General features: G+C 34.4%; 2 protein-coding genes across 2 annotated transcripts; both read left to right on the forward strand.

Annotated features, from left to right (window-relative positions):
• Positions 7-13375, forward strand: LOC109844288 (plectin-like). Its single transcript, XM_020413272.1, has 14 exons — positions 7-61; positions 1873-2034; positions 5495-5560; positions 5744-5887; positions 6006-6119; positions 6237-6338; positions 6446-6631; positions 7349-7438; positions 7524-7658; positions 9665-9787; positions 9945-10030; positions 10819-11431; positions 11769-11846; positions 11975-13375. Exons 2-14 carry the CDS (start codon positions 1939-1941, stop codon positions 13004-13006), a joined length of 2865 nt encoding a protein of 954 aa, XP_020268861.1. The 5' UTR covers positions 7-61; positions 1873-1938; the 3' UTR covers positions 13007-13375.
• Positions 22347-22937, forward strand: LOC109845210. Its single transcript, XM_020414430.1, has 2 exons — positions 22347-22500; positions 22612-22937. The coding sequence occupies exons 1-2, from the start codon at positions 22403-22405 to the stop codon at positions 22733-22735; spliced, it is 222 nt and encodes a 73-aa protein (XP_020270019.1). The 5' UTR covers positions 22347-22402; the 3' UTR covers positions 22736-22937.

The raw sequence follows: 27617 nt of genomic DNA on the forward strand, positions 1-27617 counted from the left end.
CATCGGCGTCGTCTCTGTCTGCGGCCGAGCTCGCCAGGGCAAGAGCTTCATCCTCAACCAGGTTCGCCTCTTTCAGAATAAGAAGTCCAGGGCAAAAAAGAAAAAAAAAAGTTGTATTTTTTTTTGGGTTCTTGAAAGTTGTTAATTTTGTTGATTATGTGCGAAGAATTCTCAATAGACCGACAGTTGGCTCCCCATTTAGTTAACGTGTGAGTAAATTGACCCTAACATAATCTCGCTTTCAACTATCCTGTGAGAACGTGAAGTTAGCCTTTTAGAATACTTTCTTGTAAGATCCCTTGCAATTGAAGTGCAGTGGCAAAATCTTACAAAATTGCAAGTCTACATATTTTTCCCTTTCCAGAAACACACTTATTACTCGGGTACTTTGTATTTTCTTCGTTTGCTTTGTTTAAGACATGATGCAATTCAGTACTTACTTATATCTCTATGGCTCTTTCGTTTTGCATTTTGTATTTTTATTAAAAATAAAGATTATTTTGAACTTATCTTCCTCGTTCTTATTTGTTTTAAATTGAAAAAAGAAAAAGAAAAAGAACAAGTAATCTACATTATGCTTTGTCTATATTCTTTTAACCTAACTAGAGGCAGAGGATTACGTTATACATTATCATTATTTTCAACATTGATGTGTTTGTTTGTATCTTTATTAAATGATGAATGCAATTTAAACATTTGTATCTTAACTAGTTTACATATCTCATTCATAATTTCACGTTCACTTCATGTTCCACAAATCATAGGACAATTCCAAGTACAATGATGTCATTAAATGTCAATCGAACAATAAAAGAAGCTAGCAAGGTCTAACAGATGTTATGTTGAAATAGCGTACCTTATACTGAGCTTACACATGTTACGTTGTCTTAGCCTTGAAACAGTTTATGCTTTACAATGTGTCTATGCTGTTTGAAAATGCTATGTAGAGTTTTAAGGATTCTTATGTTACACAGTACAAAATAATGCGTTACGTAGTGGCGTTGTTTTATTTTATTTTATTTTTGGGGTATCTGCTGTAATATAGTGTATAGATGATTTTGGTGGCAATTTTGTTGTTCTAAGATTCCTTAGAAGCAGATGAAGATGTATAATAATTAGAATCCGTAACTAATACGAAAACTCAACCTGTTCTTTGATTTCACTTAAAATACATAGAAAATTAAAATAAACTGTAGACCTTATTCTAATCTTTTAAATTATTTAATGTATTTCGCTTTTTTATTTTAATTAATTCTGCATCATCATTGAAAATTTAAAATTGAGTTTTTTTGGCAATGTATAGAAGCCATTCATTATTCAATTCTATCATTAGAGTGAAAATTAGGTAGTTTTATTACCACTTATAGAATTGTATTCTTGCTTTAATTTTGAAAATGGTTATTAATATTTTATTTATTGTTATGGAGTAGTATTAAATTCTTGTTGTAGTGTTTTCACCACGGAAATATTCTGAAGTACATAACGTATAAAATAAAAAACACAAGGAGAGAGACCAAAAGAATATAATCATTATCAGGTTTTCTATAAACTAAAGGTTGAGTCATATAGCCAATAATCTATTTCAAATACTCTAGTCAGTAATTTAAAGATTTCGGTATAAGTAATTAAACTCATATAATTCGATAGAGAAACAAAAATCCAGTGAAGCCTGCACACTATGCTTTAAATTGGGCCAGCCTGAGCATAGCAAAATATCAATCTCATTTGTCATGATTATCCTGACATGCAGCGAGTTATGTAAGTTATTGCATTCAGCAATAGGTCTTGTGCTATTTACTTTCTTAACTATGATACATTAGTGAGTGGTATTAATAAATTATTTTGGCTAACTAACATTGACCATATCTATAGCTTCTAGGAAGGAGCAGTGGGTTCCAAGTAGCCTCTACTCATCGACCATGCACGAAGGGCTTGTGGATGTGGAGTGTGCCCATAAAGAGAACTGCTCTTGATGGAACTGAATACAATCTTCTATTGCTGGATAGCGAAGGAATTGATGCCTATGATCAGACGGTTAGGCTCTCTAATTTTGTTTTACTTTTTAATGATTTGATTTGCTCCAGGATTATGTGTTCATACTTAGGCATGTTATGAATCCCTAATAACTGCTCTGAACATTTTATTATTACTAAGTTTTATACACGTACAATGCACGTCGTTAAATATCATGATTAAGTATTTTCGGCTTATTTCCTGACTAAAATATGTTCCTTGATTCCATTTCAATAGTTTTTTCTCACTTTTGTCCCTAAACTTTAACATTGCGATTATTTATTCTCTTTAATGTTTGTTTAAATGAGTTGCACCCAATTTAAATTTTTATGTTGATAGTTGAATTGATAGAAAACAAATATAATTTGAAGCCAATTTGAATTTTTATATTATTTAGACTGACATGAAACCAAATTTTACTTGAGAAAGTACAGTGTTGCAATAATGAAAACATTGAAATAGTGTTATATAAAGAAGGTATAGAGTTAAAACTAATAAGACAAGATGATTGATTAGAAGTATGCTAAAACAATACAAAAGATAATATGAAGTTTGTTCCAAATCATTGATGGACTTCATAAAAACTTATAAACTAACGATTAATGCTAACTCTAGTATACTTTTATATGATAAAAGTATTCACATAAACATTTAAAAGTACCGAAACAAGTTCATGAAACTCTCTTCTAAAGATTTCTAATTTCACTCAAAATATTTAAACTATTATATAAAATATTCAAAAAATATTGTCTTTTATTCTTTCTATTTTATTTTTTTATTAAGCTGAGATCAATCCTTCTTCACCTTTATCTTTTTCCTGTGCAATTCTAGAGTAATGTCTTCATCATCTACATCGATTGTGACATCAGATTAGAGTTGTATTTTTCATGTTATTTTTCTTGGGCTCGCTAATCTTTTATCTTCTCGTTTAACTTCACAAAGATGTTGAATGTACTTTCGATGTTCAATACAAACTTCTTGAAATACAGAGTTTGATTTTTTCTTATTTCAATGAGAATGAATGTTAATTTCGTATCTATTAAATTATGTGTTCCTAATTTATTACTTCAATAAGATTAGGAGCTACCTCTTTTTTCTCTACAATGAATTTTTCTTACGTGCATTCAATAAAAACTTCTGTTATGTTAATAATATTGCATTTGCTCCATCCCTGTTATTTACCACGAATATCTGAACTAAGTTCCTGTATTTTTCATTGCCAGTTTACCTTAAATTATAATATTAATATTTAATTTTTTTTTTGTATTTGAAGAACAACATATTTTATTTATGAATATTTACTAAATTTTCTTGTATCTTCTATGAAGAATTCTTCTTTGATTAGGACAAATTTGTTAAATTATTCTTTAATGCAACTCAGTCAGTGATTCTTTGATAGTTATGTCTTATGTTAATGTCAATTCAAGTGATTCATGGACGTTTTCTGAATTTTAAATTTATTTCTGTCACTTTCTCATTTGCAATAGAATTAGCTTGATTCTTTTGAAGGATATTTCTAAATATTCTAATAGTTTCTTCATACATAATTCCTTGAATTCTTTTATCCTATAAATATTATTAACATGATAACATCAGAGATTAATGTTTCTAAATTATAATCAATTAATGCTAAGCTATTATATTTGGCATTTTATCATTTTCATGGATTTAAACTTCTATCAATTAATGTTACTTATGTATTTTTACTTCTCCAACGTATTAATAAAATTATATGCAGTTACTTTGATTTATATGATGATGATAATTTTTAAGCTATCATATATTTTTAAATTTTTTATTTATCAATTGGATGTTTTTAATCAATTTTTATCGCTTTTGTTTACTAGGATCAACTTAGACTATTTTTAGATCCTGAAAAGTTATAATAAGCCCTAAATTTAAAATTATATATATATCTTAATAAAAATACCAAACAATTACACTTTTTTTGCGAAGTCTTGAAATTTCAGCCCTTTTTTGTGGTTTATAAACTTTGAAGGTGTGATTTGTAATTTTTAAAACATTTGAGTGTTTTTAAAAAAATTTACTTTTAAGTTTAGTAGTTATAACTTCTATGTTTCATGTGTCGGTGGTAATTTTTAAATGTCGGGATATTTCTTGCAACTCTAAAATTTTGAGGGTGTTTTTTGCAATTATTAAAATTTTGGTTATTTTTAAAAAAATTTAGAATTCAGCGGTCTGCCAATAGTTTCCAAATTTGATGTGCACTGGTTATAAATTTTGAAATTTTAGAGTTTTTTGTGATTTTTAAATTTTGTAGGAGTTTTTTTGTAATTTTTGTAAATTTTGAGGTTAATTTTTGTAAAATTTAAAAATTTATGTGCGTAAGGGTAATCTCTAGAATTCATTTTTGATGTTTGCAAATTTTAAAATTTTAGAATTTTAGGGTGTTTTTTAAGGGTGTTTGTATAATTTTTGGGATATTGAGGATGTTAATTGTAAATTATAAATTCTTTAGAGGCTGATTTCTTAATTTCATGTTTGTTGTTTTTAGTATTGAAACGTCAGAAATTTTCACATGCATCATAGCAATCCCTTGAATTTATCTATATTATTTACAAGTTTTAAAATTTTAGAACTTCAATGTGCTTGTTTGTAATTACAACTTTTGAGGACGTTTCTATAATTTTTGAGAAATTGAGGTATTAACTGAAATTTTTAAAATTTTCACAGGCTGCTGTTAATTTCTTAATTTTATGTTTGTTGTTTTAAGATTTGAAACGTTAGGATGTTTTTTATAATTTTAAACTTTTTAGGGTATTTTGTGCAATTTTAAAACTTTTTAGGGTTTTTAAACCAATATTTCATATATTATAATATGTTAGCTACGTATAATTTCTTTACCTTAACAAACTAATACTGTGAAGTTGTTATAATATATATATATATATTATTGATATTATTTTTTAAAATTGTTGAGCTATAGATAGTTCATGTAGGATTAGGATAGAATATAATAATAATTAGGATAGATTAAGATTTAAATAAAATATTCAAAATAGTGAAGGATAATATTGTCCATGAAAAGTTTTTCTCGAACTTGTTCATTTAAAGGGAGTGTGATTATTGTTAAGAAAGGCCATAAGAGCCTTTTAAATTTTTGTCTTGAAGAATGTTAAGAGTCTGTGTTTATTGCAAAAATGTCTTTAAAACCTGCAGTTAATACACATGCTTGTCATGTGCTAGTGAAAAATAATTCAAGATTCTTTAGTGCTGATTTGATATATTTGCTTCTATAGTATCCATTCCATGCTCATATACTTTGAAAAGAGTATTTATTCATGAATTGTTATTGTTTCAAGCCTGAATTTTTCCATGTGAATTTTAGTTTTCAATTCATATCATGGCATTTTGATATTTCTTCGTTCTTTGTTTGTTTATTCTCATGGTTTGACTTATGAAGATCATTCTATTTGGTTAAATCAATATTGATTGCATGTTTGACTTTTTGTTTTGATAGGGGACATACAGTATTCAGATATTCTCGTTGGCTGTCCTTTTGTCAAGCACGTTCATATATAACCAGGTAAAGATGTCTTCTAGTGAAACCATATTTGATCTTAGATTCTCATAAGATGCGAAGTTGCTAGAACTCTGATTCTTAGAATGGTGAATGCTTTTGTTTCTGTTGATAGGTCTTAGTTTTCTTTTTTACCTAATGTATGCAGGTTTAAGTATATCACTTAAGCTAATGTTTTGTGTTCTTTAGATGGGTGGCATAGATGAGGCTGCACTTGATCGTCTAGCTCTTGTTACTGAAATGACTAAACATGTTCGTGTTAGAGCCTCTGGTGGGAGATCTACGACATCTGAGCTCGGTCAATTTTCACCAGTTTTTGTCTGGTTGCTAAGGGTACATCCAAAAGATAGATTTACATGTGCCTAAAAACAACTTTCTTCTATATTCATTTCTCCTTTCCTCTCGATTTATGCTACTCTGATTAACTATATCATCTTACATCTTGGTCTAGGATTTCTATTTGGATCTTGCTGAAGATAATAGAAAAATTACACCTCGCGATTATTTAGAGCTTGCCCTGAGGTCCGTGCAAGGAAGTGGGAAAAATATAGCTGCGAAAAATGAGGTGATTGTGATTTTGTTTCTAAAATTTGACTTAATCATTGACATCTTCTGTTTTGCACTTAATTTTCTTGACAAGTATTTATTGGTAGTGCCAAATTTTTACGATGATGTTTAATAGATTCGGGAGTCCATTCGAGCTCTTTTTCCAGATAGGGAATGCTTCACACTTGTGCGACCATTAAACAATGAACACGATCTTCAACGGTTGGATCAGATTCCTGTGAGTTTTGTTCTAGTATTTATCTCTTGTAGAAATAAATTACATTCAGTTATTTATTTCTTTATTTCTCATCTAACTTTATCTATATTGCTCTTCTTATTATGCAGTTAGATAGACTCCGTCCCGAATTCAGATCAGGTTTAGATGCATTGACAAAATTTGTTCTTGAACGAAGCAGGCCTAAACAAGTAGGGGCTACTACTATGACCGGTCCTGTTCTTATTGGTCTCACACAAACTTTCTTGGATGCCTTCAATAATGGAGCTGTGCCTGCTATATCCTCTTCATGGAAGGTCAGTTTAGTTCTAATGATGAGAACACTGTATAATTTTATTATACTATTGTTATGATACTTTTTTGGGGGAGGTTGTTGCACAGGTTGCTTTTGAATCACAAATCTCTTGCATAATGCAAGGAGGCTTTACCTCTGGGTCTTGCTTATCTAATATATTTGATATTCTCTATTTTATTTTGTTTTTAACTTTCTTATCTTGTTTACAAAAGTATATTTTTCCTTTTACTCGGTCCTCTCTTTTCTCTGAAAGCTGATAGTGGTAAAAGGAACCTGTTGCTTTACTTTTTCCTTTAAAATTTTCTTTTATCCAAAGTTACCTCAGAAGGTAACCCCTTAGTTCATCAGTCTGTTGCCATGTCCTGTCAGCCAAGTAGTTAGATGCTGGAAGTTGGTAAATTTATAAAAATTATGTTTTCAGGATTATGAATGATATCAGCTAGGAGAAAACAGAAAGTTGGCAGTTTTCATTGGACTGGTGCTAAACACATGGTTGTGTGGATGTATAGACAGAACACAGTACCAACTTGTTGAAACGAAATATAGAATACCATCAATTGTACCTCTCATTGGTATTCATCAATTGTTGGTTTTTGAGCAACAGGTTAGGGTGACATGAAACTAGATATGTATTGCCTTTTCCAGTCAGTATCAGCAGCATGTTTGGTTTCAAACACACTGCTTCTTGAGTACAAATTTGTGGGATTTTGTTTTGTAGACTGTTGAAGAGGCTGAGTGCCACAAGGCATATGATTTTGCTGTTGATGTTTACAACACATCTTTTGACCGCACTAGACCAGCTGAGGAGGTAAAGGTCTTCATGTGAAGTATGCATTGCTAACTGCTTCATCAAGCTATGAAATTTTTTACTTTCCCTCTATCTATTTTTTTAGCCGATCATGAGAGAAGCACATGAAGCTGCTGTTCAAAACTCACTTGCTGCTTTTGGTGCTGCTGCTGTTGGGGCTGGTCCGACAAGGGTGACTTATGAAAAGCGTCTTCACAACTATTTCAGAAAAACATTTGAGGTGAACAATAGTTTTATTTTTCTCTTATTTAATAATTCTTTTGTTACTTATTTCATAATTTCTGGGAAATATTATCTTTGGTTCAAAATCTTTCTTGGTTTTTCATACTTATTATTAATATAATATAATATTATACTATTACTCTATGATTTAGTTTTATTGCAATGTTCTTCCATATCAATTGCTTACTGAAATGTGTTTTAAACATGTGATGTTTTTGTTGATATATCTGTGAAAAAAAATATGTTCAGCTTGTTTAGATATGTATTTTACTCTTTAGCCAACAGCTTAAAAGGAGTATAGCAATCAAGAAAACTATGGCTAAAGAGAAATATAAAAATTCTAAAGAAGTATATTTTTATTTGTTTATAGAACTAACAACATCTGCCAGCATAAATGTCTAAGATGTCAAGCTGCGACGTGCACAATGAGAATCAATAATATCGGTTTGATGTTTTTTTTCTTTTTTTTTTTTTGGTAACCAATACTAATTATGATCACTAATTTTTTGCTGTTTCAACCTTTTTTGTTGTCATCATCCGATGCTAGATTCTTCTTTCTAAATTATCGCAGTAAAAAATTGCATCGGAAGCCCTAGCAAGAGAAAACAGCTCCTTCTCATAGCCACGTCTCTACTGGTTTATTCAATATGGCAATGGATCAATGTTGAATATTTCTTATCATGAATAATACGACAATTTGAGTTCAGTCACTCTTTTCAGCCAATGCCCAGATGAACTTTTTTCTTCTCCTTTTTCTGGTGGGGGCGCGCAGGGGTGGGGGGAGTGATGGCTGATGAGGTATCCTTGTTATACTTCTGCTATTGAACTCTGGCTCAATAACTTTTAAGTAACACTCAGCTGCCTCCAGACCTTTAATGCTTTTGTTTGTCTTGTGTTCTATATAGAACATCTATGTTTCTACCCAAAGTGGGGTTCTTTCTTTTTCTCTTCTTTTGTGTGTGCATACGTGCGTGTGTGCGTGTGTGGATGCATGATATGAAACAGAACGAGAACTTTTGGGGGTAGTATTAGTTTGTCTACGTCCACAAACTGGACTTCCAGACTCATAATATTTCCTTCTGAAGCAATCTATTTGCACCTACCTCTTCCAAACTGAAGAGTTCATAAGAGTTCCAATCAGTTTTTTCTTCTCTATGATAATGCAAGTAAATGAGTCTATGAGAACATAATGTCACACCGTAATCTCTCACACCCAGTACAACTTATACATCTATAGTCACTTTGATGAGTTAAATCACAATCATTTGGGCAATAGAAGAGATTCTAAAGATCTCACAGAATAATGACTGAAGTAGAAAGGAATTTTTTTCAATAAATGAACAAGCCTATTAAGAAGTGTGAATTTTTTTGGCTCAAGAGATTGCTTTGGATAAGATAGAAGCTTATGAACAATGAAACTCATTAGTGTTAGAATGAAGTTGGTTCTTTTGAATGTGTGTTCACAAAAGGTCTCATCATAAGGCGTACGAAGCTGAAGTGTGGTTGAGAGAAGTCGATGCAAGTTATAATCATCAATTCGTATAAATAAAAAGACTCATACTAACTGAATTGTTCTCCTCTATACTTGAATGTACCTTTGAGGCATTCAGTGGCTCTTGTCAAGTTGTGAAAGTTTGTTCTTTATCTACTAGATTTAGCTTTGTGGAACTTTGAGCAGTGAATCATCCTTCACTTTTAGAATCTCGAACAGGACATACTAAACTGAACAGTCATTTGTATATATTTATTTAGTTTCAATTATCAAAATATAGAGCTCAACACAGGTGAGTTGGGATGAGCTAGAATATGGTCATTCAGCACATTAATATACTTTTCTGTAGGAATTATGAGTGCAACAATTTATTGCTAATTCTAATTTTCTTATTTGACCAGCATGGTCCGTTTTTTTTATGGAATATCATCTGCTAGTTATATAACTCGACTTTTGAAAATTTCTGCTGAGATTTTACTTACATTTCTCATCATTGTCCATTGCTGATTCAGGATTACAGCAGAACTGCTTTCCTAGAGGCAGATTTGCGATGTCAAGAAACCTTACAATGCATAGAAAAGAAGTTGCGAGCAGCTTGTCAGCTTCCTGACATTAAGCTTGATTATGTAATTCAGGTAGTGCTTTCTATATATCAGACATGGATATGACTTTTGGTTGGGATTCTGTATTTGTAAGCTGTTGCTTAATCTAGTGTTGAGTGCTTGTTTGGGATGTTGAGCTAGTGCAGGAGGCAATTGTATGGATAACTTGATTTTCTTCATGTCTTTTTAGGTATTGGATAGTTCGCTATCAGAATATGAGACATCTGCTCATGGCCCTGGAAAATGGAAATTGTTGGCTGCTTTCTTACTGCAGTGGTTTGTTGCTCCCCTGTTTATATGTAAATTTTAATTCTGTTCCCCTGTTGGGTCTGTTCTAAACATAATTAGCATGCTTTAGCGATCAGCACCTTTCATTTTTTGGCTGAGATGCTGGAACAGGATTGACAAATTATGTTTTGGTTAACCAATTGTTGTGTAGTATTCCAATATTGTTAGCATCTTGCTGTCTAAAATTTTGATCCAAAGATTTGGATCATACAGGATCCTGATGGAATGGTAATTTGTGATTTGATTGGATATATATACCTTTTGATATTATGATCCGATGAATCTTGTGACCCTCTTGGCCTTGTATCTCACATGCTCACTTTTGTAATGTAATTGTTGTACGGGTAGTAGCTACTTATCTGAACCTATAATAATTTGGTTCCTCTAGCAATCAAAATCTAATAATTTGGAAATTGTGTGTCTTCTGCAATGGATAAGTCTTTTCTCTCATTTCATGTTGTAGTATATGATGAATGTGTATTTTATTATTATTTATAAAAAAAAGTGCCATATCTTTGATAGCACCAAGTAGAATTAAAGAATTATGGTTTGATCCACATAAATGTTTACAATATTTTGATCTCAACAATATCTGTAATTATGATGTTCTTTTTTTCATCCTCAGCAGCGTCAGCGCTGACTCGTGTTCTTACTCTGCGCCTAGATATTTCTCGATCTATTTAGATAATTGTCACTTCAGGCCATTTAATACAAGTTCAGCCTGCATTCGAGGTCATTGTATACTATCTTTAAATTGATATTTTAATATTTTGCAGCTTGGAGGGGCCAGTACTGGATGTTTTAAAGAAACAGTTAGATCATGCCGAATCAGAAAAAGGTGCTCTTCTGTTGAAGTGCCGGTTAAATGAAGACAAGTTAATGTTGTTAAGGAAGCAGCTTGATGAAAATGAGAAGCACAAAGATGAATATATGAAACGTTACGAAGAAGTTATCAAGGAGAAGCAAAAAATATCCGAAGATTATAGCAGTCACATTTCAAATTTGCAGAGTAAATGCAGCACCATGGAGGAACGCTGCTCTAGTGTATCAAAAGCTCTCAATCTCGCTAAAAGAGAATCTTCTGATTGGAAAATTAAATATGATGATACTTGTATAGAATTGACGGATATGGATGAAAAATACACTACTCAAATTGCTGCACTTGAGTCTAGGATTAATGCTGCTGAAGGAAGATTAGCAGCAGCACGTGAACAGTCAGAAATTGCTCAAGAAGAAGCCTCAGAGTGGAAGCGGAAGTATGCTGCTGCTGTTGATGAGGTCAAAAAAGCATTGGAGAGAGCAGCATTAGCACAGGAACGTACAATAAAGGGGGCACGTGAAAGGGAAGATGCTCTGAGGGCAACATTCTTAGATGAAATGTCGGAAAAGGTATGCTGCTGATATTTTTATGGGAAAATTTTGCAAAACCCCTCCTTAACTTTGTCCATTTTTGAGATCACCCCTAACTGTTTTAATTATGCATGACACATTAGACTTGACAAAGTTATTTTTGGTTTTGGTTTTTTTTCTCTCTTTTTCATGGGGTTCAGTGGACTAAAAGAAGTTTGTGGGGTTATGTACAGAACCCCTCAAAGTTAAGGGGTTTTTGTGAAATTAAAATAGTTAAGCGGGGTTATCTCTAATGCGGCCAAAAGTAAGGGGGTTTATAAAAATTTAACCTATTTTTTTCTGCAATGATATTTACTTCATTACTAATATGTTTCAGGAAGAGGAAATCAAGAACTTAACTACAAAACTGGACAATGTTGAGAACCTCAGGAATACCCTAGTTGTGCAACTGAAGGTATAGTTCATTTCTCTCTGATAAGCTTTGTAGTCATTTATCTCAACCAGCACTAGCTTTTTCCTTCAGGAATTATTCTGGTATAGATGGTTATGTATTGATTATTATCATCTTGAATTCCCTCGCAGGATGCCGAGTCAAACTTCAAGAACAGGGAGCTGGAGGTTTCATCCTTGAAGGATGACATCAAGAACTTAATGGTGAAACTAGAAAGTGTTATCACTACAGCTCAATCGCACGAGAAAGAAGCCAGGATACTTGAGCAGGAAAAACATCATCTTCAAGAGAAATATTCAACTGAACACAAAAAACTTGATGAAATAAGTGAGAGGTACAAAGCTGCTGAAAACGATGCCAGAAAAGCAACAGAATTAGCAGATATTGCTCGTGCAGAGGCTGCTGCTGCCCAAAAAGAAAGGAGCGAAATTCAACGATTGGCAATTGAGAGACTGGCGATAATCGAAAAAACAGAAAGACAGGTCGACTACCTTAAACAAGAGAATACCAAACTGGTAACTGAAGTATCGGCATTGCGACAATCTGAGACAGATGCATATTCAAAAATTGCTATACTTGAGAGCAGAGTTGATGAGAGGGAGAGGGAAATCGAAGAAATGTTAAATAGGAGCAACGAGCAAAGGTCAAGCACAGTGCAAGTGCTCGAGAAGCTTCTAGCAACAGAAAGAGCAGCAGCAGCAGAAGCAAACAGCAGAGCTGAAGCTTTATCATTGCAGCTACAAGCAACTCAAGGTAAACTGGATGCACTTCATCATGAGTTAACATCAGTTCGTTTGAATGAGACAGCGCTTGATAGCAAGCTAAGAACTGTGTCCCATCATGGGAAAAGATCGAGGGCAGCAGGTAGTTGTATTGGTGCAGAATCCGTTGAGGACATGGACATTGATGGAGTTAAAGTTAAGGGTAAGAAGAGATCCAAGAGTACTACTAGCCCCTCGAAGTATTCTCAGGTGGAAGAAGTTAGCAACGGGAACGAGGAAAATCAAGGTACTGAGTCATGTGAGGATTATGCTAAGTTTACTGTTCAGAAACTGAAGCAGAAGCTCACAGAACAGGGATTTGGTGCAGAATTGTTGCAGCTGAAGACTCCGAGTAAGAAAGAGATTATTGGTCTCTATGAGAAGCATGTTCTCAATAGGTAGCAGCACAGGTTGTATCAATTAGAGTTTTTATTGGATTCTTGCAAGTAATATTAGTGGTTTATGTACAACAGGTTCTGAGATTGACGTGGTGGTTTTTTTTGGTTTTTTTTTATATGGGTTTAAGAGTGAGGTTTAGTGATCAGATATATAGAAGAGATCGATGAAAGAAGGAAAAAAAGATGTGACGAATGTACGGGCGAAGTTACTAGCTTGTTTCTTACTTTTCCAGACGGTTGTTTTTTATTGGCTTTTGGTCGTGCTGTATTTACCTCGTATCTTTGTTTCTTGTATTTACGGTATATGATTTGTCATGGACTGATTTTGTAATGACCAAAATGATTTGTTATAGTATGACTTCCCCCGTGATCAGATATTTTGTGCAACGGTTCTAAACTAGATTTTTTAGGAGAAATTATTACAATAGACCCATTTACAATTTTATTTCCCAAGATTGACTCATTTCAAATTTATTTACAAAAATAGATTTAGTTTTGCTCACATCAGCAGAGCTGGCCAAAACTTGTTTGATCTTACAAAAACGTTTCTTTTTAATTAGTTGGAGTTGCTAATCCCAACCAATTAGATGTTAGTTTCATTACATAGGCTAGTAGTGGGGCCTGAAAACCATTGTCCTAAATAGTCAAGGTTGACAACCTGATCATTTAGAAGGTTAATTAACCAGATTACTCATTAATCGGGGTTGGCAACTCTCACTAATTACAAAGAAAGTTTTTTGTCTAGTTAAAACTCGATCGATTTTTGTGAATAGGGAAAATTGTTTCCAGCCCCCAAAACAACCCGATTTGTTATAGTATGATTTGCCCCGTGATCAGATATTTTGTGCAACGGTTCTAAACTAGATTTTTTAGGAGAAATTATTACAATAGACCCATTTACAATTTTATTTCCCAAGATTGACTCATTTCAAATTTATTTACAAAAATAGATTCAGTTTTGCTCACATCAGCAGAGCAGGCCAAAACTTGTTTGATCTTAAAAAAAATGTTTCTTTTAAATTAGTTGGGGTTGCCAATCCAGACCATTTAGATGCTAGTTTCATTACACAGGCTAGTAGTAGGGCCTGAAACCATAGTTCTAAATAGTCAATGTTGACAACCTGGTCATTTAGAAGGTTAATTAACCAGATTATTCATAAACCGGGGTTGGCAACCCCGACTAATTACAAAGAAATTTTTTGATCTAGTTAAAACTCGGTCGATTTTTGTGAATATGTTTAAAGTGAGTTGACTTTGGTGAATAAAGTTATAAATGAGCCTGTTTTGTTATGAAACAATTAAATGGTGTGGATGTCCATTTAGTTTTCCAAAAAGATTGATACATGTATTACCCCTTGATATTCTCTATGAGTAATTAATATGATTCATGTATCATCATCTTAGTTTGTATATAAATAGAGGTATTCCTATCTCACTTTGTAAGAAGAAATTGAGAAAATAAAATTCTTTCTACTTCTTGTCTATTTTCTCTACTCTACTTTATTAGTTTTACAACACGTTGTCAGCACGAGACTCTACCATTGAAACAATCCATTTCAAGTCTATTAGATTCATCGTCGGGTACGTGTTCATATTTTGGGTAAACCTTTGAGATAAAATTTCTTTTTCCAATTCAATTCATTTTTCACTATAAATAACCTTACAAAACAAGAATTTATGCCTCTTGATATTTTTGGAAAGAACTACTTATCTTGGATGCTAGATGTTGAAATACATCTTGCTACAATGGGTCTTGAAAATACTATTGTGGAAGAAAAAATGAGACATCAAATCAAGACTGTGCCTAAGCTATGATTTTCCTTCGACATCATTTGGATGAAGGATTAAAAACTGAATATCTAACTGTGAAAGATCCACTTACTATGTGGAATAACTTAAAAAAGAGATTTACCACCTGAAGTTGGTCGTGCTCCCAAAAGCCTGGTATGACTGACTTCACTTAAGGCTACAAGATTTTAAACCAATTAGTGAGTATAATGCTGCAATGTATAAATTTACCTCTCAATTATAATTGTATGGAGAAAATGTCACTGATGACGATATATTAGAAAGAATATTCTCCACCTTTCATGCCTCGAATATGCTCCTGCAGCAGCAATATCGAGAGAGAGGATTTTAGAAATACTCAGAATTGATTTCATGCCTCCTTTTGGCTGAACAAAATAATAAATTATTATTAAAAAATCATGAATCCCGACCTACTTGTGCTAGCTCATTCCCTGAAGCGAATACAACTCAATCTCAAAATCATGGTCGTGGGCGTGGACATGACCGTGGAGGAGGCCGATGACGTAGCTGTTATTGTGGACGAGGTCGTGGCAGATATGTGCCCTATAACCACAATGATCATAACCATGGAAAAAGACAAAACAACTCCCAAAAGTGGGACAATAATGATAAAAAAAGTGAAGAAAATAAACATTATGAGGAAATATGCTACCGGTGTGGAATAGAAGGCCATTGGTCCCATACCTGTTGTACGACAAAATATCTTGTTGTCATCTATCAAGCATCATTAAAAGGGAAAGACAAAAAATGACGAGACAAATTTCATTGATCAAAATAATATTTATGATGATCTTGATGATATCACACACCTCGATGTAGCTGATTTCCTTGAGCAACCTGAAGTTGTGAAATGATCTTATGACAAATACCCGACATTTGAATTTTGTTATTTTTTCGCATCTTTTATGTAATTTTCTTTATGAATTTGATAATTTATGAACTTTATTGATATTTACTTTTGTTTGTAATTTTCTTTGTTATTTCTTCCTGAAGAAGATATGGATGCCAAATATTCGGGATCAAACAATGGTGATGATAATATTTGTCTCATTGATAGTGCTACTACACACACTATACTTAAAAACATGAAGTATTTTTCTCATTTGAAAATGAAAGAAACAAATGTTAACACAATAAGTGGTAGTGCTAAAATGATTGATGGCTCCAGAAGAGCCACTGTATTTCTCCCCGAAGGAACTAAAATTGTCATAAATAATGCACTACTTTTGATAAAATCTCAAAGAAATTTGCTAAGTTTTAAAGATATCCGCCGAAATGGATATCATATTGAGACAATGAAATGGTGAATACTTATTAATTACAAATACCATTTCTGAGAAGAAGTGCATATTAGAAAAGCTGCATTCTCTATCTTCTGGTTTATATTATACAAAAATAAGTGCAGCTGAAATTTATCACCTTATAGACTAGAAACCTACTAATCCCAATGATTTTATGATTTGGCATGATCACCTTGGACATCCTGGTTCTATAATGATGAGGCGAATAATTACAAATTCACATGGCCATTCATTAAAAAATCAAAAAAATACTAAATTCTAATGAATTCTCATGTATTGCTTGCTCCCAAGGGAAGTTAATTGTTAGACCATCACCAACGAAAGTGGGAACTGAATCCCCTGTATTTCTAGAACGAATTCATGGTGATATATGTGGGCATGTAGATCCACTATGTGGACCATTTAGATATTTTATGGTGCTAATTTATGCATCAACAAGATGGTCACATGTATGTTTATTATCTAGTCGCAACCTGGCGTTTGCGAGATTGCTTGCTCAGGTAATTAAATTACAAACACAATTTCCTGATTATCCTATTAAGAAAATTCGTTTAGATAATGCTGGTGAATATTCATCACATGCTTTTGATGACTATTGCATATCTATTGGAATAAGTGTTGAACATCCTCTCATGTTCATACACAAAATGGTCTAGCCGAATTATTTATTAAACGGCTTTAATTAATTGTTAGACCATTGTTAATGAGGTCTAAACTTCCTTTATCTGTTTGGGGATATGCTATATTACATGCAGCAACACTTGTGAGAATTAGGCCGACATGTTATCATACTTATTCTCTCTTACAATTAGTTCTTGGCCACGAGCCCAATATTTTTTATTTAAGAATTTTTGGTTGTACGATATATGTTCCTATTGTACCGCTTCAACGTATTAAAATGGGCCCTCAAAGAAGATTGGGGATATATGTCGGGTATGAATCACCATCTATAATTAAATATATTGAACCATTAATATGTGACTTGTTTACTACAAGATTTGCAGATTGTCATTTTGATGAATCACATTTCCCAACATTAGGGGGAGGTAAAGATCAACCGAAAAAGGAAATTACTTGAAAAATATCATTAGACTTTACTGATCCTCGTACAAAAGAATGTGAACTGGAAGTTAAAAGGATTATACATTTACAGAAAATTACAAACCAATTACCGGATGCTAGTGATTCTAGAAGAATTACTAAATCACATATTCTAGTAAAAATACTTCGATTAAAATTGATATCCTTGAAGGACAAATTAAAAGTGCTAACAAATCTAAAGCACGCCTGAAGCGTGGTAGACCTCTTGGTTCTAAAGAAAAGAATCCTCAAAAGAAAAGAGGATCGAATGATCAAAATATTGCTAATGACAAAATTCAACCTCCTGAAGAGGTCGCTCCTGAAGGTCCAACTCCCAGAGAGAATGAAACTATAGAAAATTAAATAAAATGAGAAGTAATTGTCGATAATGCATTTGCATATAATGTAGCACTTGGTATTATGGAAGAAGACGAGGACCATGAACCCAAATCGGTTGATGAATATCGGTGAAGAAATGATTGGTCAAAATGGAAAGATGCGATCCAATCTGAATTAGATTCACTGGCTAAACGAAAAGTTTTTGGATCTGTAGTCCAAACACCTGAAGGTGTAAAGCCAGTAGGATATAAATGTGTATTTGTAAGAAAAAGAAATGAGAAAAATAAAATTGTGAGATATAAAGCAAGACTTGTAGCCCAAGGATTTTCACAAAGACCGGGATTTGATTATGATGAGACATATTCTCCAGTAATGGATGGAATTATATTTAGATATCTTGTGAGTTTAGCAGTACATGAAAAACTTGATATGCATCTGATGGACGTAATCGCTGCTTATTTATATGGAACATTAGATAATGATATCTATATGAAACTCCCCGAAGGATTTAGCATGCCTGAAGCATGTAAATCAAATCCTAGAGAAATGTACTCCATTAAGTTGCAAAGATTTTTGTATGGACTCTAGAAATCTGGACGAATGTGGTATAACCACCTTAGTGAATGTTTAGTCAAAGACGGGTATACAAATGACCCTATATGGCCATGTGTTTTCATAAAAAGGAATGTGTCAAATTTTGTGATCATTGTTGTATGTTGATGACCTTAATCTGATTGGAACCCCTGAAGAGCTCTAAAAGGCGATTGAATATTTGAAGAAAGAATTTGAGATCAAAGATTTTAGGAAAACCAAATTTTGCCTTGGTTTATAAATTGAGCATTTAGAAAATGAGATTTTTGTTCACCAAATTGCTTATACCGAGAAGGTATTAAAGCAGTTCTACATGGATAAAGCACATCCATTAAGTACCTCAATGGTCATCAGGTCACTTGATCCTACTAAGGATCCTTTTAGACCAAAAGAGGAAGATGAATTCTTAGTCTTGAAGTATCATATCTCAGTGCAATAGGTGCACTAATGTATCTTGCTAATTGTACATGATCAGATATATTATTTTCTGTGAATTTATTAGCAAGATTTAGTTCATCTCCTACAAAACGATATTGGAATGGTATAAAGCATATTTTTCACTATCTCCAAGGAACAATTGATCTTGGCTTATTTTATTCTTATAATTCTCGACCTGATTGTTGGCCTTCTTGTTTTGATGATGTTTAACAAATAATTTACTTCTAATATTGTTTGTCTAGTGTTTGTGTTTTCGTATTTATTCTAGGCAAACAACGAGTTGGAGGATGGATGGAATAGAGCTTCACGATCATATCCAATTGAGGTTGGCGGAATAGTGGAGTGAAGTCTTGCTATTCAAGTTGAAGATCCAAGTCAAGCTTCTTCCGCAAGTTTACCAAGTTGAGCTACAATGAAGATCAAGATCAAGCTTGGGTAGCATTTAGTTTAGGAGTTTATATTATGTGTGTTAGTACTTTAATCTCAATCATATACACACATACACGTTTTGGTTTTGTATATATATATAGTTATATATATACATATATGTTTTGGTTTGATAGTTTTTAAGTTTTAATATGAAACAATTTAATATAATTAGAAAACATATTTTTGTTTCATACTTATATGCATATATATGATTTCATTAATATCAATTTTATTTAGCTCAATGAAATCATGTTTTAGTGTATTATATGTGTATTTTGATAAAATACTATATTCATTGTTTATAGACTTCATAACAATAACTTACATCTTTCTTCAAGTCTATAAAATTATTTTGTAAAGTTTCAAAACATGGTTTAGCCTAAATATCAAAATTCATTTGTTTACATTTTCGTGTTTTGAACTATTCTGCAAAATGATGATATTTCTCATTTAGGGAGTCCTTTTAGAAAACCAGTTTTTGTAGCATGTATATTATCATGTCTACAACCATTTCCCAAAGTTTTATAACTTTTGGAATTTATTTGATATTTTTAAACAGTGTTTTAAATTCAGCAAACTGTTTTCAAAACCTTCAATTTTTATATATCAGTTCACGGTCGACCGCCACGGTCGGCCGTGCCTGAGTTCTTTCGTCAGTGGGCAGTAGAGACTTTCACGGTCGACCGTCGCGGTCGACCGTGAGCTCGAGATTTCCCACGGTCGACCGCCACGGTCGACCGCCACGGTCGACCGCCGAAGTCTCTAGAGCATTTTCCTGTTGTTTTTGTTGCTCGCGGTCGACCGTCACGGTCGATCGCCGTTTATCCCAACGGCTCTTTTGATACAGAATCAGATTTCTAATTCTTGGGCTGTTTGGTCTTTTCCCTTGGGGTTTTACTGTTGCTTCCTCTTCCTATATAAACCCCCAAACCCCCTTCTATTTCAGCAACTAAGAGAGTGTTTTTAAAACAAGTTTAAAGAGTTTTAAACAAGGGTTTAAGTTTGGTTTAAGAAGCTTTTAAGCATTTGGAAGTTTGAGTTTGTAAAATCAATTTCGCAAGAGCTTGAGGAGACCATCTATTGGTGTTTGGGCATCCAACTATTCTCCCTCCACCTCTTGATCTATTGAGAAGTTTTCTAAACTCTATTTCTAGCTTTACATCTATTTATTTGATTATCATTTTATTAAAGCTAGTGTTCATATTGAGTTTAGTTGATTTGATTTCACTCATTATTTACACACACACACTTGAGCTTATTGTATTTGCATACATTATATATTTGGGTTGGTGAGAGTTGTAACAATTGAGTGTGAGCTTTCATTGTGTTCTCATCCATATTAGAGAACAATCATTTATTGTATTTATGCTTATTGTGAGATACACTTTGTAATATACTTGTACACCGAGAGGAGTGTGTGGTGAGAGTCGGGGATCGTCCCAAGAGGAGTGGCGTCGGTTAATGAACCTGGGGAGAGGTTGTAACCGAGCACTTGAGGGAGACACGGCTAGGTCCAACACTTGTGAGGGTGTAGAGTGGGTTTGCAAGAGTGTGGGTTGTAGAGTTTTCGGTTAGCTAGAAAACCAAGTGTGTAGAAGTTCCGGCTTCCAAACCGGATTGTGATAGTGGATTTCTCCTCGAGGTGATGAGCGGGGACGTAGGTCGTGGTGACCGAACCTCGTAAACATATAGTTTGTTTGTGTTTTGCTTAGCGTAATTTTTATTTGTGCTTATTCATATCTCTCTTGCTCATATCTATGTTATATCATTCGTGCAAGAACAAATTAATCAATATTAATTTAATTGGCTTTTAATCGGGATTAGATTAGCATAACACCCTAATCACCCCCTAGGGTCTAACACTGATTGCTTGGATATGCTGATGCTAGGTATTTATCTGACCCGCATAAAACAATGCCTCAAACTAGTTATTTATTTACATGTGGTGATACTGCTATTCATGGCGATCTACGAAGCAATCAATTGCTGCCACTTCTTCGAATCATGCTGAAATAATAGCAATTCATGAAGCCAGTCGAGAATGTATTTGGCTAAGATCAATGATCCACTATATCCGGAATAATAGTGGATTGTCTCCTGAAAATAAAAATCCTCCGACTATTTTGTTTGAAGACAATGCAGCTTGTATAGCTCAATTAAAAGGAGGATATATTATAGCAGATAGAATGAAACACATTTCACCAAAATTCTTCTTTACACATGATTTGCAAAAGAATGGTGAAATCGTTGTGCAACAAATTCGATCGAGTGATAATCTGGCAGATTTATTCACCAAGACATTGTTAATTGTAACTTTTGAGAAATTGGTAAAAAAAATATTGGAATGCATCGGTTGAAAGATCTCAAATGATATATGAATCAGTGGAAAAAACTAATACACAAAAATAGTGTACTCTTTTTTCTTTACTAAGATTTTTTTCCCACTGGGTTTTTCCTAGTAAAGTTTTATGAGGCATATTCTTTGTGTAATGTTGGACATCCAAGGGGGAGTGTTATGAAACAATTAAATGATGTGGATGTCCATTTAGTTTTCTAAAGAGATTGATACATGTATCATTATTACCCATTGATATTCTCTATGAGTAATTTATATGATTCATGTATCATCATTTTAGTTTGTATATAAATAGAGTTATTCCTACCTCACTTTGTAAGGAAAAATTGAGGAAATAAAATTCTTTCTACTTCTTGTCTACTTTCTCTACTCTACTTTATTAGTTTTACAACATCTTTATTTTTCTCATTTATATATATATATATATATATATATATATATATATATAGAGAGAGAGAGAGAGAGAGAGAGAGAGAAATATGGGTATGCTTGGTACGAAACATAAATTTTGTGTTTCGTAATGAGGTGGCACAATCCCCTCCACTCATTCAAATGGGGATCACATTCACATGGGATCAACTCATTCTTCCTCTAGTTGGGAACCAAACTCAAAAAAGAAAAGCATCATTGGAAATGGTTTCCTATAATGTACTTTTCATTTCCTTTTTTCCCCCACCAAACAGGCCCTTATTAAACAGATTGATTTACAAAGTTAGGCTTATACGGATCATATAAAATCTGGGATGGGAACCGCATCCGAATATTCGAACCCAACCAGACACCTCACCCCACAAAGCCCAAAACCCTAATCCCGTCGGACGTGGACTCCACCAAGAGTCCGAAGTCAACACCTACGAACTCTCCCAATGTGTAATACCAAATCTACCCCTACTTCTTACCCTTGTCCTCCTCTCAGCTCCAGGGGTAAAGTAGTCAACTTCGTCTAATTCAAAACTTTCCCCTTCTATTCTCTCCAGTTTCTAGTCTCCTTCAAATAATATTTAAAACTTGGCAACAAAAGACCGTAGAAAACAAACTCAGGAAAAAGATAGAAACGATGGAAGATTGCAGGCCATTGGGTTTCCTGATCGGCCTCCCGTTTGCGATTCTCGCATTGGCGCTGTCTGTAGTTGGCGCAGTCGTGTGGATTCTTGGGTCAGTGATCGATTTCTCACAAATCCCAATTTCTTATTTTTGTTTGTTTTAAATTTTTACTTCAAATTTGAGATTTATTTTGATCTCGTCTTTTGTTTTGGAACAATGCAGGACGATTCTGAGCTGTTTGTGCCCGTGCTGTGTTTGCTTTGCTGGGCTGGCGAATTTGGCTGTGGATCTCATCAAGTTGCCGGTGAAAGTGATCCACTGCTTTGTTGATAAGATCCCGTGTTAGCTATTTTTAGTTTTAGATTCTTGATGGTGGAATTGGATGGATTCAACATTGATTTTTATTTTTTAATTTTTTAATTTTTTCCAGAGAGGTAATTTGAAGTTGGTTCGTATGCTCGGTTTGTTTCTATCATGTAGATTGATTTGTCGGGGAGTACAGTTTTTATTTTTATATTTCTGAGATAGAATGGAAATATCAAAAGATATGTAGTGTGTGTTGGGAATGTATCTTTGATTCTTTGTAGAAATTCATAAGAATTAGATAGGGTTAGAGATCTATAATGATTAGGAGATTTGGTCCCATTAGGAGTTTGAATTCTATTCTAGTTAAGAAGTTATGCTAGAGATAAGGTTTTAATTTATATATATATATTCTTCTATTGTTGAAGGAAAAACCAAAGGAGGAAAGTAGAGAGCGCCAATATTTTTATAATCTAGGGTTAGCAGAGGGCGTAGCCTAATTCAAAAATATTGTGCGAGAGGTGAGTGTTTCGTAGTCTTTGTTCATGTAAAAGATTACAATATTAGGAGAAATCTTCGCAGTGTTTGTTTATTCAAAAGATTGTAATTAAGGAGGGGGTTTTGGAGAGAATATAAGAGTTGATTGTGTATGTGAGATCGAGAGATTGAGAGGTGAATGTCTTGTATTGTTGTCCCGTGAATGTAGGTAGAAGTTGGTTGACCAAACCACATAAATCTCGGTGTTCTTTCTTCTTAATTGTAGTTGTTAATGACTACGACCAAATAGTCAATTGGATCCGCGCTGTGATTGAAACTGATCCAGAACTAGATCGGTCCCTCTAGGGTTCTCGCTGGGACGGAGTAGGGGAGAGTGATGAAGGGGTCACTTCCTTCTCCGACTTTATACCTGGTTCTTGAACGGGGGCTTAATGTCCACGCTGCACAGACAAGGAGAACCCGTGAGAGGACGGGGACCGGTTCCCCTGTGGTTTCTCCGACGGTCAAGTTAGTGAAACTCGAGTGGAGAAGGGGAATGCTATGAACCGAGGTGGTTCTTGAAGTGGCAATGTGCATACCTCTACGTGAGCGCCTCTGTGTAGACGAAGAATTGTGTGTTCTCTCTCTTTTTTGAGAGAGAGCTTCTTTTTTTAGATCTTGCCCCCCTTTGGAGATTAGGAGTCTACCTGTATATATCTCTGTTGTCCGAATTAATAGGTCACCTCTAGCCTTGCATAGGGAGGCGATGATGAAGTGTGGCTAAGAGCCAAGTCATCCTTCGTTTTACATGTGTCGGCTGGCAACTGGAGGGGAAGTTACTTCAGTACGTGAGATGGTGTCTTCGTATTTTTCGGGAAGTAATTGAGAGCGTGGCAGAAGGCACGCTGGCATGCTGAGTCATCCCTCTCTTATAGGTGTTGGCTGGCGACTGAAGGGGAAGTCACTTCGACACGGGAGAGGGTATCTCCGTATTTATCGGAAAGTGATTAAGAGCGTGACAGAAGTCACGCTAGCATGCTGAGTCATCCCTCGATTTACAGGTGTCGGCTGGCGACTGGAGGGGAAGTCACTTCGGCACGGGAGAGGGTGCCTGCGCATTTTCCGAGAAGTGATTGAGAGCGTGGCAGAAGGCACGTAAGCAGCTGACAAGACATGGAGACTATCAGACCAAAATATGGATAAGGCTTGTCCGAGGTGGACTGGGATGCTGACATATGCTCTGGGGGAGAGGCTTGAGGCAGGGGTCGAGTCCTCAACTTTGCCGACAGCAGGGAATGTCCGTCAAGTCGTCTCCGTGAGTTGCTAAGTGAGTGGTTGAGCGCCCTAGGTGAGTCGTCCTCGATGATAGGGTCGACTGATCCCGCCTTTCGTGTCGGCATGAAAGAATGTCGACTTGATGAGTCGGCGGGGTCAAGGCCTCTATTGGGCTTGGGCCACTTAAGTTGGTTAAGGTCATTCTGTCAGGACTCTTGTTGTATTATTTTATAAATACATGTATCTTGGGTGAGTGAACACCATAATAGTTGGCCATTTTCGCTTGGAGTCAACTTTTAGTTGGGTCTGAGTGAAATAAGACATGTTCTGATCAATACAAGTCTGTTGGGGACGAGAAAATAAGAAGTCTCTGTCTTAGAGACGTGGCTGACATCATCAGGCATCCTTCTTTACCTATCATGACTCCACTTTTCATGGCTGATGTTATCAAAGATTTGAACCGTCATTTTGGGAAACGAAGCGCCATGTGGCATAATAGAGGATCTTCCGCTTTTCGAGTATTGAAACGTGGGATATTAAATGAGTGCAACGCTTCGTATTTCGAGTGAACTACTTCAGATTCTAAAGTGGATCTGACTTGGTTGCTTCGAAAATCATCACGTCCTTTGAAATCCTTCCACACACTTCTTCGAAAATTTATAAATGGTTTCTTGATGTGAAAATAATTCTTTTATGAACTTTCATTCTGACAAATTCCTAATATTCCTCCAAGCTTTTTTTAAAAAAAATCTTCCATGACCTCAAGTTTCAACCTCTAGCCGTAGTGAGGAGAAACTTGCTATTCTTCTACTTATCCGCTCGAATGTTCATATGGACAATCTGGTGAGAATGTATGATCAACACAATATACATTGGACTCTTACATTGGCTGCGCCGGAGATGAGCGAGCCTGTGTATTATCATGACGAGGGTTGAGTGCTGCTGTACCTGGCCCACTTGGAGCATGGCTTATGGCTGTTCTTACATCCTTTTATTAAGGAGGTGCACGTCGCTCTAGGAGTCTCCCCTTCCCAGTTCTATTCGAATACAGTGGGGATTCTGGTGTCTTTCATTATCGTTTGTCACCGTGTTGGAGTCCAACCAAGCTTGAGATTGCTTAAACATTTGATTAGTGTGGGGTCGGCTGAGAAGAACTCGCATTACTTCTACCACTATCCTGGTGAGTTCCAACTTGTCTCAGACTCTTTGGAGTTGGATGAGGACTGGAGGAGGCGATTCATGTGCGTTTTGAAAGCACCCTAGAGGAGGAGGGGGGGTGAATAGGGTTTATGCTAATCTAATCCGATTTTATGCTAATTAAAACTAATTAACAAGTTATCCTATCAAATATGATATACTACAAGATATATGCAATGATAAGCAATATAAAGGGTGAAATAAACAAAAACAAACAAGAGTGATAGTGCACAAATAAACCAACACAAACACTAGCAAATGATCACGGAGTTCGGACCTTTCATCCTACGTCACTGCTCCCCACTCCCGGGGAGAAATCCACTATCACATCGGGTTTTCAACGCTCACCCGAAAACATTTACACCTCACGCTCGGTTTTCTAGCTCACCGAAAACTTTACAATCAACACTCTTGCAATCATACTCTACACCCTCTAAGTGTTGGTCTCTAACTCGTATCTCCCTCAAGTGTTAGGAATTATAACCTACCTCTAGGCATTACCACCTATCCCACTCCTCTTGGGACGACCTCGTTCTCACGACACACTCTTCTCGGTGTACAAGTGTATTAAAAAGTGATCTCACAAATTAAGCACAAATATAATAAATTTATTCTTTACAATGAATGAGAAATCTATGTAGGCTCACACTCAATTGTTACAACTCTCACAACCCTAATAATACTATGTATGAAAATACTTAAGCTCAAGTGGGTGTGTGTAAACAATGAAATCAATACTAAACTCAAATATGAAATCTAGCTTAAGAACAATGATAATCAAACGCGTATATAAATGTAAAACTAGAGTTTGAGTTTAGAAAACTTCTCCAATGAATAACAAGAGAGAGAGAGAGAGAGAGAGAGAGAGAGAGAGAGAGAGAGAGAGAGAGAGGGAGAGAGGGAGAGAGGGAGAGATATATGAGTTGAAGCTCAAACACCAAAGGATGATCTCTTCTAGCTCTTATGAAAATTTCTTTACAAACCAAACTCTTAAACAAACACTAAAACAAACTTAACATCCTTTAAACTTGTTTAAAAACTTTCTTGGATTGATTTAGAACTGAGAATATGTGGGGGTATTTATAGGAAACCTCAAAGCCAAGAAGAACCCAACAAAACCCAACAAAAAGATAAAAATAACAAAAATAAAAAAACTAGCTGTTACAACATCAGTCGATTGATAGGTTTCATCAGTCGACTGATGAGCTGACCGTTATAGATATTTTTCAGCTCATCAATCGACTGACGACCTCATCAGTCGACTGGTCAGTCGACCAACATAGAAACATAAACTTTTGGCTATTACAGACGTTTTCTTTAGTCGACTGAACACATGTATCAGTCGACTGATAACACTTTATCAGCCTGATTTGAATAGTAAAACCTATTTTTGAAGAGCCTTTAAAAATAACAAATAAATTTAAAAAAATATAAAACTTTAGAAAATGATTGTAACATGAAAATGAACATGTTACAAAAACTAGTTTTTAAAAAACACCTCCCATTTGTAAAATATCATCATTTTGCAAATATGTCCAAAATATGAAAATATGAGATACTTGAATTTTGATGTTTTGACATAAACCAAGTTTTAAAATTTTGTAAACCAATTTTATAGACTTGATTAAAGATATAAACTATTGTTATTAAGTCTATAAACCAAAAACTCAATATTATGCAAAAATGAAGTTTTGCACAATATGCATTTAATATATGAAATATAAAATATGTATATGAATGTATATTTGTTTCATATCTATATAAAACTTAACCAAATCAAAACAATAAATATAAAATATGTAATTTCATATTTATATAAACTTGAAAACCAAAACATGTATGTATATATATAACTATATATATACATAGAAACCAAAAACTAAAATGTGTATATATATATATATATATATATATAGCAGCACAGACACTTGTGATTGTAGTTGGATCTTTGCATCAACTTATTGATTTCATAATTC

This window comes from Asparagus officinalis, chromosome 6, assembly GCF_001876935.1.
Source record: "Asparagus officinalis chromosome 6, Aspof.V1, whole genome shotgun sequence".
NCBI classification, from domain to species: domain Eukaryota; kingdom Viridiplantae; phylum Streptophyta; class Magnoliopsida; order Asparagales; family Asparagaceae; genus Asparagus; species Asparagus officinalis.